Source organism: Lipotes vexillifer, unplaced genomic scaffold (assembly GCF_000442215.2).
Source record: "Lipotes vexillifer unplaced genomic scaffold, Lipotes_vexillifer_v1.1 scaffold301, whole genome shotgun sequence".
NCBI lineage: Eukaryota > Metazoa > Chordata > Mammalia > Artiodactyla > Lipotidae > Lipotes > Lipotes vexillifer.
In genome coordinates this window covers 1,018,971-1,037,476 of record NW_006792529.1, presented here as the reverse complement: position 1 = coordinate 1,037,476, position 18,506 = coordinate 1,018,971, and the positions used below count along the sequence as shown (strand labels likewise).

The 18,506-nt window shown below is 38.0% G+C and overlaps 1 protein-coding gene across 5 annotated transcripts in view; it reads right to left on the bottom strand.

Moving 5' to 3' along the window:
• The window catches only part of PTPN13 (protein tyrosine phosphatase non-receptor type 13), a 230,421-nt gene that overhangs the window by 103,143 nt on the left and 108,772 nt on the right, over window positions 1-18,506 (bottom strand). For all 5 annotated transcript variants that reach the window (XM_007465716.1, XM_007465717.1, XM_007465718.1 and 2 more), the window contains one exon: window positions 13,586-14,152. In XM_007465716.1, the coding sequence (XP_007465778.1) occupies window positions 13,586-14,152 (567 nt within the window). The remainder of the gene's footprint in view (window positions 1-13,585; window positions 14,153-18,506) is intronic.

The following is an 18,506-nucleotide window of genomic DNA, read 5'->3' as shown; positions in this document are numbered from 1 at the left end:
GAAAGAGTGAAAATACAGAGGGAATCCCAAGATACTCATCAGAAATTTGCCATACTCCTGGTAATAAAAGTAAATTACGGGCCTCCCTGGTGGCGCAGTGGCTGAGAGTCCGCCTGCCGATGCATGGGACATGGGTTCGTGCCCCGGTTCAGGAGGATCCCACATGCCGCGCAGCGGCTGGGCCCGTGAGCCATGGCCGCTGAGCCAGCGCGTCCAGAGCCTGTGCTCCGCAACAGGAGAGGCCACAACAGTGAGAGGCCCACATACCACACACACACACACACAGAAAATGTAAATCACTTCCTGAGAAGAGTAAAGAAATTCTGCTGTGAAGAAAGTGTTGAGTCAGCAAAAAACCAAACAAACAAACCCATGAAAGCTTTTATGTTACAGTCAGAGTTTAGATTAGGCTAGAATGCATGAATTTTATTGGAACCAATCAAAATGGTTTTGTGGCTTTTTCTAGGCACTAGAGAAAGCAGACCATGGGAAATACCTAGAACTGAGGAGTGATATGGGATTCATGGTAGCAGATAATCAAGGTATGTGAGGGTTTCTTTTTTACTAGTTTGCAAACTGGAGGACGGGTACTTCACAAAATGAATTATTCCCTTGTGCTAGGAGGTGTTTAACAGAGATTGTTAAAAGAAAAAGAGATGAATAAGTGAATGAAATAGTTAAATGGCACCACAGAAACCAGGCTGGAAACCAGGATGGAAATGATGGGCTGGAAAAATTGGTAGCTCATGCTGAGGCAAAGGATAGGAGTAATGCTAGGAAGAGTTGAAGGATAAATGACTGGCCATGGACTTGATGGAGAGGAAGTTGTGTATTGTTCTTATAACAATGTTTACCAGGAGAAGCATGCACAATATAGAAGACTCCTACTTTGTCCAGTTTTGTATACAGTGAACATAAGTATCAAATAATACTATAATTAATAAAAAGAGCTTTGGAATTGAAAATCCAAGTATGTACCAGAACTTTAAAAAGAAAGATTCCATTCTACCACAGGGAAGTCTCATGGTAAAATAAATGATTAAAAAAAAATTCCTCTCTGGGACTTCCCTGGTGCCGCAGTCTGCCAATGCAGGGGACACGGGTTTGAGCCCTGGTCCGGGAAGATCCCACATGCCACGGAGCAACTAAGCCTGTGTGCCACAACTACCGAGCCTGCTCTCTACAGCCCGTGAGCCACAACTACTGACCCCGCACGCCACAACTACTGAGGCCTGCGTGCCACAACTACTAAGCCCATGTGCCTAGAGCCTGTGCTTTGCAACAAGAGAAGCCACTGCTATGAGAAGCCTGTGCACTGCACAGAAGAGTAGCCACCACTTGCTGCAACTAGAGAAAAGCTCGAGTGCAGCAACAAAGACCCGACGTAGCCAAAAAAAAAAAAAATGTGGGCTTCCCTGGTGGTACAGTAGTTAAGAACCTGCCTGCCAATGCAGGGCACACAGGTTCGAGCCCTGGTCTGGGAAGATCCCTCATGCCAGAGCAACTAAGCCCATGAGCGACAACTACTGAGCCTGCACTCTAGAGCCCGCGAGCCACAACTACTGAAGCCCACATGCATAGAGCCCGTGCTCCACAACAACAGAAGCCACCGCAATGAGAAGCCTGTGCACTGAAACGAAGAGTGGTCCCCGCTCGCCATGACTAAAGAAAAGCCTATGCACAGCAACAAAAGTAAAAAAAAAAAATTGCATAAAAAAAGTTCCTCTGGTTTAAGATGAACGTGATTTGAAAGGATTGTAGAAGATGTCAAACAACAGTTTTATCTAATTTATTTATTAGTTTTATCTAATTTAAATGTAATGAACACAGTTAAATGGTTATGTAAGAAGAACTGCTATCTTCAAGGGGCACCAAAGAACTTTTTGTTTTATTGTACAGAGCCTCCATGCTAAAGTTTTGAGGAATCTTCCCAAGGTAACCTGACCAAATGACAAACTTGGCATTGTAACCTACAGGATAGTAAAACCAACAAGGCCAAGGGAAAGACCCAAATGTATGGAGGCGATATGGTTTTACCTCACAATGAAAAGTAGGAAGTTGCAGCAAACCTATTCAGTGGACAGAGGAGAGAACTTCAGTCACTTGGATGGTAAGCCTGCAATAACAATTTCACACCCCATATTAATTGAATTTACTGCTTCATAACTATTTCTGCAAAGTGGCTGTATGAGAGTAAATAAATTTTAATTTCTATTCTTTGGTGGTGCTTTTAACTATTCTTACATTATTTCACAGCGTCCACATTCCCTGTCTTTTGCTCACCTATGTTTTGTTTCCTATACTCTGACAACACTAGTAAACTTTTTTCAATCCTTGAGGTCCTCGGTAAGACAAATTAATGTAACTTTGACAAACTCTTCTTAAAAATATAACACCAGGACTTCCCTCGTGGCACAGTGGTTGAGAATCCACCTGCCAATGCAGGGGACATGGGTTCGAGCCCTGGTCTGGGAAGATCCCACATGCCGTGGAGCAACTAAGCCTGTGCGCCGCAACTACTGAGCCTGCGCTCTAGAGCCTGCAAGCTACAACTACTGAGCCCACGTGCCACAACTACTGAGCCCACGTGCCACAACTACTGAGCCCACGTGCCACAACTACTGAAGCCCGCACGCCTAGAGCCCATGCTCCACGAGAAGCCACCCGCAATGAGAAGCCCACGCACCGCAATGAAGAGTAGCCCCCGCTCGCCCCAACTAGAGAAAGCCTGTGTGCAGCAATGAAGACCCAACACAGCCTAAACAAACAAACAAATAAATAAACTTACACACACAAAAATATATATATCAATAAATCATCTTCCCGTGATGAACTACTGGTCTGTAAATTTTCTCAGTACCACACCCGGGGGGGAGGGAAGACATTGCCTTATGATGCTTTACCGCTTCAGAGTAATAGGGCACAAACACTCTGGAAACACAAACTAGATGACTAGCTTAGCAGGACAATTAAGGGGCAGGAAGAACTTTTCCCTTCTAAGGCTGGGGTAGGGGTGGGGTGTTTATGTTAATTAAAGTGGTAGGAATCTTTTGTGAGCTTCTTGTATTCCGGAATGCATCTTAAAAAAAAAAACGTTGTTAACCATGTTCCTTTCACTTAATGGCATGGCAGATATAACCAGAGTCGAGTTCCCAGGCAATATTTACTACACAGTCATGGTTATAAAAAGGTTAGAATCAGATTAAAGTTCTCAGCCAAAATTTACTACTCAGTTCTGCTTACAAGAAAGGTTAGCCCTTATAAGCTTTCCATTTCTGAGTTAAATAATAAATGTAACAGTTTCAGGAATTACTAGAAAATTACATGTCCTTTACCAAGAGAATCTGCACTGGTGTATAACAGAGGCATATTTTCCATGCTGACAGATAGAAACACTTCTTGGCTTTCTGATGACCTACACAAAAGGCACCCAGTAGACACTAACTAGATAGGCAGTAGCTTTCTTCCTCTGTTCTGGTCTGCAAAAGAAGGGTAATCCCTAATTTTCCACAAGGTGTCCTACCGTTACTGACGAGTTTTTTTGGAGGATCCAGACAACAGATATGTTTTCTATCTATATTTAAATGTATAATATTAGCACTTTAGATTTGGTCCAGATCCCAGGAATGTGGTATTAACTGAGTGATTAAAAAAACACACACAACTTTTTATTATGAAAACTTCTAAACAGACACAAAAACAGAGAGTACAAGTCCTCATATGTACCCATCTCCCCGCATCAACAAAACCTAGTGATTGTTATTTTAATTAGAAAGTGTCAGACTTTTTTTTTAAACAATGAGATGCTTTTAAGTATTTATAGAATATTACAAAGTTTCCTGAATGCCAAAATTTTTGAATCATGTGCAATGGACCTATTAAGAATGTTCAAATACACATTTTATAAAATACACATATGGCTACTTTCATTGCAATGTTAAAACTGCAATAGCAAAATTTTAAGCTGTCACCATTACAATTGGAGAACTGAATTTATTTGCCTTTTGTGGGATAAAATTAGACTCAGTATCTAATTTGCAAATTAGACTCAGTATCTAATTTGCAAATTTCTTTTCTCAGCTAGTAAATATTTAAATGAAACCTAAATTGTGTAAATCAGTGTACTAGAGTTCATTTAGGATCATGAATATTCCTCATTTCACTAGATGATTTTCTTCTCTTTGACTTCCTATATGTATTTAGTTTTCAGATATGGAAAATAAAGTTGTAGTTAACAATCTTAGCATAGAAATAATAATGAGTGCAAAAGAAAAAATGGGAGAATAAAATTAGCCTGAATACATGTTACCAAAAAAGCAGTACATCAAATTGAGTGTGTGAATATATGTATGTAAAACACATAAAACACATAGGAATACAGTCTCTCCAAAAAACATTTTGTAGAATAGTGGTGAGAGAATGAGAAGAATAGGGACTAGAGAATAATAGCTTAAAGAATTAACATCTGGATAGAAGTCGAGTTATAGAGATTCTGTAATCATACATACTCTGACAATTAAAGATATATTTTAATTTCTAGTATTACTTTACTATAATTAAGAGTGTACTAATTTTTTGGTCAGATTACAAGGTATAAAAATCTGAAAGGACTTCCCTGGTGGCGCAGTGGTTAAGAGTCTGCCTGCTAATGCAGGGGACACAGGTTTGAGCTCTGATCCGGGAAGATCCCACATGTCGCGAAGCAACTAAGCCTGTGCACCCGTGCACCACAACTAATGAGCCTGTGCTCTAGAGCCTGCGAGCCACAACTACTGAGCCCCCACATCACAACTACTGAGGCTTGCGCGCCTAGAGCCCGTGCTCTGCAATAAGAGAAGCCACCTCAATGAGAAGCCCGTGCACTGCAATGAAGAGTAGCACTGCTTGCCACAGCTAGAGAAAGCCCAGGCGCAGCAATGAAGACCCAATGCAGCCAAAAAAAAGAAAAAAAAAAAAAAAACGGACAAATATTTTATTATCCTTTAACTGTAACCTGATCCTCTAAACTGCAACTCTAATATGGTATTGACTCCACATTTATATAGCAACATTAAAAGGCAGCTTTTCAATAGGCTAGTGTTTTGTCATAAATTCTTGACAACCGAGAGTCATAATTTCCACCAACACTTAACACACTTAACACTTTAAACATATGAAACTGTGGCATGTAGTCGTGAACACTATACTTTTAATGGTTAGGGAATTATGAAGACTTGCATGATATTCTGAGCTTATGTAGAGCTATTTTAGATGAAAAGTTCACATCTACAATCTTCACATTAAAATGTATCTAAGCCAGTGCAAACTGTAATCTAAAAACACATTTTACAAGTGACACATATTCAAGCTCAGACACGTAACACGAAGGAACTGAGACTCAGGCAATTGCAACATCAGGAATTAAATAACCACTTTTAGCTTGGCATTTCTTTACCTTTAATACATGACCCAAATTACAGATAAACGTTTCAAAGAGAAATGCACTAAAATGACGGGTTTTGTAGTTCAGAACTATAAAAAAATATTTAAAACCCTGCATTTTATAGTTATAGGTCCTAACAAATAAAATATTTCAACCTTCAAATAAAGCAGAGAAACAAAAGTAATAACATTATGTATTCACGTATGAAGTGTTTTCCTCTATGCTTTCTTTTGAGGGGGTTAATATCTGGAGATTAGAGATTGTACCTTGTTTATGATCACTAGAGCCCACTGTATTCTATATTACACCATGCTGCATGATACATGAATAGAATATATTCTAAAATCCTTTGAGAGCTAGATGTGATCAATAGAATTTTTAACCAAGAGCAACAGAACACATGCAAGTATGAATATATATAAATGAGGAAAGGTATATGGAGAAATACTCTGTGAAATATAAATTACTTTATAGATGTAAAATTTGTGCAGAGTAGGAATGCAACAAGAGTGAACAGTTCCTCTATGATGGTCTTGTGTAATGCAGTAGCCATAAATCTGGGCCAGCTGTACCACTCTTCTAGCATCCTCCAGGATCCTTTGTTGTTATGACTTCAACTGCCCCTTCTAAAGCTTTCAAACAGTACAGAGTTCTAAAGGAAAGTGATTGCATTTGCTGTTGGTTGGTCAGGCTGTGACTGACAAGTATGTGATTTTCTCTTAGAGTTGAACAAAACAGAGAAGAAGGAGGTGGGATTTCTCCTCACTATATAGCATAATTCATCAGAGAATACTGTTGTATTCCATATCTGAAATAGCACCACTGAATATACTAAACATTTAATATTAATAGCCATGTTGCAATATTCAGTTTAGATTAACAAACACTTACTGACTATCTATTATATGCCAGGCATAGTCGTAGATACTAAGGATGTAGCCATGAATTAGATCAGGGCAAATTTCTGGTGTCTACGAGAGGAGAAAAAAGCTCTTCAAAACAAATAATTTCAAAGAAAAATATAGGCCAACATCTGGAAGTGGGAAGATGAGAGAAAGCTTCCTGAGCTACGCAATGCCTGAAAGCTTAAACAGTCTTTTAAGGCAGAAAGCTGCCTGAATAAAAGCATGAAAATATAAAATAGCCTGTACGGAGGGAGGGAAGTTGGTGAGGGAGGGCAAGAGGAGTGGGAGGGGAGGAGAGAGAGAGCGCGCGTGAATACACGTGGTGTTGGAATGACTTGTGAGATGGGAAATGCTAAAGGGTGAGACTGGAGAGACACAATAATGGAAAGCCTTAAATACCATAATCTAAGAAGACTGAATTTTATCCTGCTCAGCTGATAAAAAGTTATTAAATGGCTGAAGGCAGAGAAGAAATGTATTCAAATTTGCATGGCAGGTAAACAGAGGACAAACTATAGCTGAGAGATCAATTTAGAAAGCTAGTTCTATAGTCCATGGGCAACAGAAGGAATTGAGAGACTGGAATGAAATGAAGAAATATTTTGGAGGCTAAAACTGTTGGGTCTTAAACCTTGTGATGATACTCATTACTAGTAAGATCCATTTAAAATCTTTCTTAAAACATATCGATCCATGCTTTTCAGAAGGTTTCTATATCAAAGCCAAACTGGGTCTATGTTAACTATGTATGAGTTAGATTTAAATTAGGTCCCTAATTTCTGATAAAGTACCCTCTGATTTCTGTGGACTCCAAAACCAGTATTATATTACTATGATTACAGACACTGGAAAGCTCGTTTTGGTTTCACTTGTAACTTTCCTTAGCATTTAAAAATGCAACTTCATTTTTTTTCACTTGGATAAATCAAAGAAGAGAAGTAAATGTCTATGCTCAATTGTTTTTAAGCTAAAGAATGACTTACTGCATACTTCTTCTCAAATGCTTTTCAAACCAATCTTTGGTTATTTTTTTACTGGACTAACTGTGTGAGAATGGTTTGAAGCTGCACTCAATGGCTAGGTAATTTTAAATAAAATATTCAGTTCCTTAGTTGCACTAGCTACAATGCAAGTGCTCAACAGTCACATGTGGCTTGTAACTACAGAGCTGGACTTTGTAGATATAGGACATTTCCTCCATTGAAGTTCCATTGGACAATGCTGGTCTAAAACATAAATCTCTTTAAATTTCAGCCCTGGAAACACAGTAGGCACTTGATTCTTTCTGGTTAAGATGTTGAATCCATCTATAATAGTGTGCTCTTCAGAGCTACAAAATATTTTCTATCTTAGTAGTATAATAATAAAGTCATTAATACTTAAGTACATGTGATACTTGACCAATATCACATAAAATCCCTGCTTATTCATATTTACTTCTGTGGAAACTGATTATTTAAATTATTTAAGTTCATGGAGTAATCCAAATAATGACTCAATCTTTTTTTTTTTCTTTTTTGCAGGAGGGTTGCTATTCTAAGGGAAATAAGGTAAAAATAAAAACTGAGTAGCTCATCTTTACCAGTTTTGGCTGTTAGAAAAGAAAGATAAGTTTTGAAAATATTTCTCTCTCTCCATAAAATGTCACTAGTAGCATCCCCTATGATGAACTGTAACATTTATGATTCCATCCTCCTACTCTTCAGAAATGTAACTATAAAAGTATATGCAGGCTTCCCTGGTGGTGCAGTGGTTGAGAATCTGCCTGCCAATGCAGGGGACACAGGTTCTAGCCCTGGTCTGGGAAGATCCCACATGTTGCGAAGCAACTAAGCCCGTGCGCCACAACTACTGAGCCTGCGTGTCTGGAGCCTGTGGTCCGCAACAAGAGAGGCCGCGACGGTGAGTGACCCCCGCTTGCTGCAACTAGAGAAATCCCTTGCACAGAAACGAAGACCCAACACAGCCAAAAAAAAAAGTATATGCACTTTCAAGTTCAATGGAATGAATGTGAATGGAAATGAAACAGTAAGGTGCCTTAATAATGAGAACAGGCTCACATATTTGAGTGTTTACATACTCTAGCTGCACAACAGAGTTTAAGCTGTATTCACACAACAGTCACAGAACAGCAAAAACTAGGCTAGACCAGAGGCCACAGCACTGAAAGAAAGGAAACGATACTTAATTTAGACATAAAGTAGATTGACTGTTGGAAGCAAAATTCTATTCATAGTCCCCACCCAGGGTGTGGAGTGCTGTTCATACTATACTCACAGTACTGGTTCCAACTCAATCTCTCATAATCAGGAATGTGTTGCCAACCCACAGAGCAATGGATAGGGAGTGTGTGGTGATTACACCACAAATGACAGGGCAACAGATACTCTCATTAGAAAACGGACAATTTCTCAGATCTTGAGATGGAGTAGAGACAGGTGGAAAAGAAAATACTGGGAACAGGGAAGAAAGGAAAAGTGTATAACAGTACAGTCCTATGCTGAGGTGAAAAGAGTGAAATGAAAAAAATAAAGCAAAAAAAGGGAATGACATCAAATTTTAAAACTAGTTTCCATGAGAGAAAGCTGTTACGTTTCTTCCTGCCCCTCCATCACTGCTTTATGAATGTAGAAAACTATTAATAATCATCATAATAATCTTATAATGTTTAAACTTCAACTACAATTTCTTTCTTGGGATCTTTTTTGTTCCTAACTTTATTTTGTTCCCAAAGAAATTAGAGCACTCAATACTAACCACTGCTTTTTGATAGTTTACTCTCTTATGCCATCAGGTACAGGATAACCATCTTACAGATCCTACTGCAGTAAAGCCCCATCAAAACACTATCCAAAACAAATCAAAACAAAATTACGCTATCTGCCACAATAGAGGATATGACACAATGGAGCTCCATCTTAACCCATATCCAGTGTGGTTTATTGAAGGAAAAACCAAATGAGCCTCTATACCTTGTTTTACTGTATTAAAAATTATATAATTTTACTAGGAAGAGACCTAAGGGGTTTCTTTAGGTGGTTAGTTGAATGTCCAACTTCCCAGGCAGTAAAATATTTTCCCAACAATATATCTGAAATGTTTCTGGTTTCTGCTTGAAATCAGAATGGCAGAATAGAAAAAATCTTATTCTGGGGCTTCAGAGACCTGGATTCTAAATTCAGCTCTGTTATGATTTATGAATTATGTCTTTCCTTTGGCAAACTAGTCTACTCTGGGTCTCTGAAAATGAGATGTTTGATTTAAATGATATCCAAATTCCTTCCAATACCAAACTCCGTGATTTTAAAGTCTGATCTCCCCTGTGCTAGTTGGCTGGTTGATGCTGTCAGCTGAGGAGATGCTATGGAGGTGATTTAGGTACAGGCTCCTTTCAAGAGGATGGGGCCTGGGCTAAGGTAAGGGCTATACATTTGAGGTTGAAGGAGACAACTGTCTTTCCCATTAGTTCAATGAATCTCCTCATGTGCCCCAAAGAACAAACTGCAATTTAGCAATTTCTTTTCTTCTGACTGTTGTATTATCCCAGTGAACACTGTAACACATCCTTTTTTTAAAAATTAAGAGGTAACATGTAGTCGGAAATTCTTAGAAGGAATGCTGAAATCTCTCATGGAAATCTACAATCTCCCATAACAATGGAAACTTTATCATTAACCAGTTATGTGATCTTGGGTACATTATTAAATCTTCACAAGCCCAAGTACATGTGCTTTAAGACATCTTCTAATTGTAAAATTACTGATACCCAGTAGCAACTTCCAATTGTAAAGATGACAAAAACTGTACAGAGTATTAATTTTTTTTTTTTTTGCGGTATGTGGGCCTCTCATTGTGGCCTCTCCCGCTGCGGAGCACAGGCTCCGGACGCGGAGGCTCAGCGGGCCCAGCCGCTCCGCAGCATGTGGGATCCTCCTGGACCAGGGCACGAACCCGTGTCCCCTGCATTGGCAGGCGGACTCTCAACCACTGCACCACCAGGGAAGCCCCCAGAGTATTAATATTTTTAAATGCTTTAGTCTACAGAAAAGGGATCTATGAAGTCTACCATTCATAAGAATTAAATGAGATAAATGGGTTTATATTATTTTCCATTCTTTTTTCTTTGTATACTAGCTGAAATCTTCATATTGGCAATCTGTACTTTGCTCGTCTAACATAAATTATCTTACCTTTAGAAAAAGACAGCACAGCATAAAACCAGTAAATTATTCAACTAAATAACTAATAAAATTATTGCTTTTGAATTCCAAACCTCAAACGTTCCTTTCAAACAATGCTTTTAGTCTAAAGCAAATATAATTTATTACTACTTGCAAGTTACTATATAATAATGGAGTTTATTTAAGGTGCTATATTTCCATAATAAACCAACATTTTCAAGGTGTTCTGTTTTCCTTAACTTGGTTATAAAATATACTCTGGGGGGAAAATGGGTAGGTCTTGTGGGAGCAAATGCTTTTGAAAACTCTTCAATACCAAAGAAAGATTTCAGGATAGAAACTGTCCTATATCAAATAATTGAAAGCATATTTATTTTTAAAAAGAAATCTTTTCCTTTTCTTTTATCTCTTATAATAAACCTAAAATTTCTAAATCTGGCAATTTTTTTTTTGTAACAAGTTACCATTTTGAAAAAATAAGAGTTTACAGAGATTATATATCATCTTTGCAGATATATATATGCATATCTGAAAACAAGTTGGTCTATTTGAGTTTCCATAGTACACTTACACACACATGCATGCACATGTTTCCCAAGAAGATAAAAGACTTCTATGCAAACTAGGACATAATTTGACTTAATACTCACTTTATAGGAAATCCCCATAAATCACCTATTCAAACAGAACATGTTAAACAGACTATTTATTGTAGCATAATTTAACAAATTAAAAATATTTTCACTAAAGTTTTGATGTTTTACTATTTGACTCTCAACCAAGGTTCAAGGGTAAAAAACACTTTCCTCACTTCACTAATCCAAACTACTATTAATTTACCAAATAGTAAGTCAGATAATCTTTTGAAACGTACACCTGAAAACATTAGAAATTAATATTTTAATATTTACATGTTAAGAAAATATACCAGTCAACCTTTTAAATGTTAGAAACAGTCATCTAAACTGGTGTGTATCTTCACTATTTATATTCTGAGACAATCATGGTTTTATCTATTTGAATCATTGAGGGATTTTTTTTTTCCCACAATGGGCAGAATTTCTTTACATAAATGTCTCCATGAGGGAATGCTCATAAGAATGTCAGGCTAAATTATATTCATATGTTAGCTGTTGTGCAACACTAAATAGTCATGAAATACAACTTCTGAAAGGAGAGACTTTATTTTAAGCTACAAAGTGACTGCTGTTTGCTGTCACAACTCCAAAAGTTTACTTATCAGAGTTAAACAGTGAAATCATGCATAAAACAAATTTCTAAGTTTTTATTTTCTTTGAAAAATAAAAGTCTTAAAAAGACTTTCTTAGACGGAAAGGCTTTGAAAGTTTTTAGATCTAGGTTATATACGACCATCTCATAATGCTGGCTAATGTTTTTAAAAATGCAATTATATACAATCCCATAATAGTAATTAAGTGTTCAATAATTTCCTCCATAATTTCAATTTCCCCACTAATTTGCAACTCCTGAATTGAAAAAAAAGTGCAAAACTTCATTTATGAGAAGTAAAGCACAATGTGGGGTCTATTTTCAGTCCTAGAACTATGCTTAAAACTTAAGTAACAGACCAAACCTTTAGCAGAGTACTGTAAAGGCAACCTATGAATCAAAAATATTCACTAGGACATGATCTTAAGAATGAATATGACCCTTGATTATGTTACTACTCTCACTGAACTAGAAGCACCTTAAAGCTCCCTTTAATCACTTATGTTCCAGGGGTCTAGAAGCGGCAGTTATAAAACTTTAATCTTCAAAAATGTAGAGGATTAGGGACTTCCCTGGTAGCCCAATGGTAAAGAATCCGCCTTCTAATGCAGGGGACACAGGTTCAACCCCTGGTCAGGGAACTAGGATCCCACATGCCACAGGGCAACTAAGCCCTCGTGCCACAACTACTGAGCTTGTGTGCCTTTACTAGAGAGCCCACGTGTGCACAGCCCACATACTCTGGAACCTGCGTGCCACAACTACAGAGCCCACGTGCCCCGGAGCCTGCACACCACAACTAGAGAGAAGCCCGCGCACCGCAAGGAAGAGGCCGCACACCTCAACGAAGATTCCGCGTACCGCAACTAAGACCCGATGCAGCCAAAAATAAATAAATAAATCTTTAAAAAAATGGAGAGGATTAGATTGAAAACTCTTATTTTGCCCTCTCTTCTACTTATCTATACTAAAAACAGCCTCTGTCCATGTCTAGAACATAATTTTATTCTGTTCAATATATTGTGCTTTGTGTGTGAATAGGTACTTTTGAAACAGAGCTTTCCCTTGTAAATAATAACTGATAATTTATGAAGTTATTTTATGCCCCCATATTAGGACTGTAATAATTTGACTTATTAATCACTTTACATTCACTACCCAATTAATTTATTTGTGTTAAGCCCATTTTACACATAGGGTAACTTAAGACGGAGTGATTAAGCCCAGCTGCTGAACTAAGGATCACATAGCTACTGAGTTGGGTAAATAATTCAAGCCTAGGCTGTCTGACTCTAAATCTATAAACCTAAACACTATGATTTTAAAAATGTAGATTTAAAACTTCATTCCAGACCAAAGAAATTATAATCTCCAGGAGTCGTGTCCCAAAATGTGTTTTTTGAAGCTGGTGGTTTAGGAACCACTGCACTGTCACCAGTCTACGCTGCCTCCCTTGGATTGCTGATTTTGATTAACTGCATCTCATTTCCACGAACCAGTCCTTTACAGAAGCCTCCCACAAGATAGTGCATGATAGCCGGTGCTGTGGAGGATTAAAAAGAAGTAGGAAACATGGCTCCTGCCTACCTAAAATATTGAGAGACTTATACAGTGGCTGGACTGGGTGTGTTTAGTAGGGATGACTTTGTGGTAGCACTGTACTTTGATTAGGGTTTTTGTAGAAGGAAGAACAGAAATTGATAGAGAAGAAAGAGCCTAATTTGGCTACAAAGGTTTGGCAGTGGAAATAAGACTTATGGAATGGTTTACTAACCCTTCTTTATTTCAAAACACAATTTTAAATACTTCAATTCAATTCTCTCTCAAACACACACGAAATTACTAACCTTCTTCATTCATGGCTTCTCTCAGAACCTGAAGTTTCTTCTGTCTTTCTCGGATTCGGTCCAAAGCACTTGATATTGCTGAGGAGGTGGGCAATTCTCGTGTGTGAAACACTGGATCCATTTTCTGAGGGCCAAAGATATCCAAGGCCATGCTTCCATCTGAGTATCTTGCCTCCTTTTTCTTAGGAGTAGTTGAAGTCCGTACTGTTACTGCCTCAGGCAGACAGTGTTGGTGTCTGTCAGTCTCCCCAGAAGAGATGTCTCTGTCACCTGTGCAAAGCAAGTCCATGGATGAAGCCCAAATCTTCTTCTTGGGAAGCACATCAATGCCAGGGATAGCTTTTTTTTCTGGGCCACTAGTTTTGAACTGGTAAGGGGAGCGAGAATTTTCAGAATCTTCATGTCCAGAGTTATTATCTGATGAAATGTCCTTGAAATAAACTTCTTCATATTGTGTGTCTCTGATGGACAGAAATCCCATAGATTTACTAAGCCCTTTGTTAAGAAAGGTCTGATGAGAGAACGGAGACTTGTATGTGTCTAGTACATCAGAAGTAGAGCTTCTTCCTGGAATGATAAGAATCTATCATGTATGCACAGAATTTTTAGAAAATAACTGGAATGTGACCTTACTATTGACAATGAAAGTGGTGGCAATTTCCTAATTCTCCGAATGGAGGAAGAGAGATGAAATGGCATGGTGGTGATGATAAGGGAAGTGGAAAGAGATGTTATGTTTGTATAACTTTTCATAGTTCAATGTTTCTTACCTAATGATATCAATAATATATTGAACTTACTTCTTAAAGTAGCATTATTTTATATTCAAAGGTGAATGATTTGGTTTTAAAAAATAGATAAGAGTTTCTGATACTAACCAGTTTGGTAGAATATTAATTATTCATGAAACGATTTGGGGGTAATAATAGAATATGTAGTATACTCCTTTAACTTCTAAAGATATAATTCAAATAGGTATTATTTCAATATAAAGCCCTGCCATTTTCTGGTCATTTAAATAAACATGTTCATAGAAGAAACAAAGAATTCTTGCTATATTCTGGATGGAAAAAAGATTGTAGTATTTGGAATTCTTAAGTATCAAAGTTTTATTATGATTAGATATGTTTTCAGAAAATCTGATTATGTTTGAAATCCACACAACTTGACTGTGTTTAAATTATGTAAGAAACAATTTTTCCACGGCAGACCATCATGTACTGAAATAGTTTTTCCTCTCGAACACAATGTATCAATATTTGTCAACTAGAAGAAATTACCCATTCTTATTTATGCTTTAGTCTTTGATGTAGTTAAGGCAGCAGTCTAAATGCATTGAGGCGCAGCAAAAATGTCCAACCAGAAATTTTTTGAATTCATAGATTCAACAACAACAAAAATCACACATATATATGGCTCCACTATTAAAAAGAGAAATGTAGAAAAATATAGTTACTAACCCAATAGCCCATAAACACTGAAGATTTCCTGCGTGACCTTCTGTGATCCCTCTTTGATAACCTATTTGCTATGGATACAATGTAAAATGATGACTAAAACCTTCCTGATAATAATAAATTGCTTATTGACTCACTTGAAGAAGTCAATTGCTTCTTCAGGGTAACAACTATAAGCTCCAATTCCCTGACCACAAATTTTACCTTAATAATCATAGAAAAGTAAATTAATTTCAGAATGGCAACACATAATTGCTTGAAAATTAGATTCAAATGTTTTCTTGGAACTCATTTTCCCCCTGAACATGGATCCACTCAAGTGCAAATAAGGATAACATCGCCTATTTGGGGGCACATCATCTATAGCAGCGGTCCCCAACCTTTTTGGCACCAGGGACTGGTTTCAAGGAAGACAATTTTTCCACATACTGGGGGAGGGGGATGATGGTTCAGGGGGTAATGTGAGTGCTGGGGAGCAAAGGCGAGCGGCACATGAAGCTTCGCTTGCTCGCCCACCACTCACCTCCTGCTGTGCAGCCCAGTTCCTAACAGGCCATGGACCGGTACCTGTCCGTGGCCCCGGGGGTTGGGGACCCCTGATCTACAGAATACTGGGAAATATACCACACCACATCTAGACACACAGATTGCCACAGACTTTAGATTCTAATATAAAATAATTTTAAATTGATAAATATGTCTATCTTACAGTATTTCAGTGGTGAATTACATTCTTAAGCCACATATTGACTCATTAATTTAAAATTGTATTAAATATAAAGAACAAAGATACTCTTAAAATTGATAGAATACAATAGATAAAAAATAAGAATCGAAAGGATTTACAGATCATAGAATCACAGATGAACTCAACAATCTGCCTTCTTTTACTATCTTGACTACCAACAAGTAGTCAAAACTTGGAGAAAATGAAACAAGTGGGTATTTTGGCAGCACCATAAATTCACGGTCAACCACTTCAGACACTCAACATCATGTGCTAAGAGTAAGTTCACTCATTTTCCACAACTGATTCATTTTTCCTCATTCTTCAGATTTCCCACCTTAACTCTCATCTCTCTTTACCTGATGAGCTGGTCTCATATTCCACCAAGAAAATAGTTGTCAGAAGACAACTCATTTTTCCATGACTAATTCTACATATCCACCCATGTCTGCAATCTTTCCCCTACTGTCTCAAAGGATGAGATTTCTTACCAAAGGCCAATTCCCGATATGTGTTCAATTCCTCCCTCCTCTTAGTTTATCAAAGATTTTATTTCTTTGGTTAATTAACTTCTGCCCTCTGCTTCCATCTTCATTATCCCCCATTTCTACTGAGTCATTCCCATTAGTACACAAAATGTGCTCTAATATCTCTATAACAAAACCAAACTAAACAAAACCTCTCCCCTATTAACACATTTCCCCTCTAGCTACTGCTGTCTCCAATTTCTCACTTCCCATTCATTATTCTACCCACTTTAGTCAACTTCCCATTCCTCTACACCTTGGCAACTCTCATCATGTATCACTGATGATACCCATATTATCAAATCCAACGGACACTTCTGCATCCATTTCTTACCTACCTCTCAGCAACAACCAATAGTGATGACAATCCCTTAACGAATCACTTTCCTCTCTGTACAAGCTTGGTTTCTTCCTACTTCTCAGACTGCTCATTCTAAGTCTGCTTTTCCTCCTCTACTGGATATCCAAATGTTGGCTTTCCTCAGATGTCAGTTTTAGAACCCTATCTTTTCATTCTTTCCTTATACAATTTAACCTATTAACAAGGCTTTAAATATTATCTACATACTGACAACTCCCCAATTTATTTTCTTGGCACTGATCTCTTCTGGGAGCTCCAGTCTGAAACAACTGGACCTTCTACTAGTATATCTCAGAAGCCCCACAAACTGAACATGCTTAAAACTAATCTTTTGCTTCCCATACACAGAGATGTCCATTCACCCTGGTCTTTCCAACCTGAATGAGTGGCACCATTATCCAACTGACGGCTCAAAACAGAAATACGGGCACCCTCCTGAAACCCTTCATCTTCCTAATTCCCCATATCAAACCCATCAGAAAGTGCGGGCTATCTAAATTCTCAAAGATATGTTACTCCGTTATTTCCAATTCCACTGGCATCACCCTATTCCCAATTAACATTATCACTTGACTATATAACTGCAATGGCCTCCCTGCTTCTTTTTTCATCCAACTACCCTCCACCCAGCAGCCAGAACTAACTTTTAAAAACACATTCCATGACGTCACCATCCTGCTTAATAAGTCTCAAAGGCATACTATTGCACTCCAAATAAAATCTAGACTCCTTTTGGGCGTGCCACTTGAATCCTTTTTAGTCTCATCTCCACTTTCCTTATTCCTTCCAGGCCACAGGTGTTTCTCTGTTAAGGTCTCTTAAATGTTAGGACCTTTCTTATGGTTAGTTGTTTCTTATTCTATAGTTTTATTTTAAATATGACTTCTTCAGTGAAGCTGACCACTATTGAAATAGATCACTTTCCAAATGTATCATGAGTCTATTACATTCGTAACTGTAAATTATTCTCTTTTAGGTCATTAGTATTTACCAGCTATCTATTACTGGGCCATGGTATCCTAAAAGAGCCATGTCTTCTCACTAGTCATATGAAGCTTAAAACTAATTGCTAATAAGGTGGCTTGTGACGAAAGAAACGGAAGAACAGCTTCAGGGCTAACAGCACATTTTGGCTTCTGTAAGAAAGTTGCTTTGCTTGCTTGCTTGCTTGGGGCGGGAAGAACTGGGTTCCTGATTGGCTGATTCGAAATTAAACAGCTCCCTCCCGCCTTGGGGACTTCCTGCCCTGTGAAGGGTATAAAAGCCTCCCCCCACTGTTAGTCGGGGTCTCACTCACTTCTCTCCGAGTGGGACCCTGTCCGGACAGTTTGTGTAAGCTTCTATACTTGTACTTGTATAAATCCTTTGCTAATCTTTCTACTTGGTGTTGGTGATTCTCGGGTGTCCTTGGTTGGGACACGGGTCGCATTTACCGGGGAACTCGACTCCAGGCATGTGGCTCCCGGACCGCAACAGGCTCTTGGACAAGTACGGCTTTATAAATGCTAGGTTTTTATTGTCTTTATAAAAATTAGTAGATATAAAATATTTCAGTTCATGGTTATTAAAAGCTTCAGAAAGTAATTTTAAATTTTGCAGGGTAGAACAAAATTATAATGAAAATAATTCATTTAAAGGTTTATATTAGCTTCTTACTCTGTTTCTACAAAATATGGCTCATTTTGCTTTATATGTGTGGAAATCACATTATGATAGCTAACTTAAAATCTCATGACTATTACTTATAAAGTAATGATTTTGAACCACAATTCTCTTCTAGTAGCCAACAGGACAAAGAAAGACATGGTGACATAGGAAGAGAAGTGAGAAAGTAAGATGGGGCGGGGGA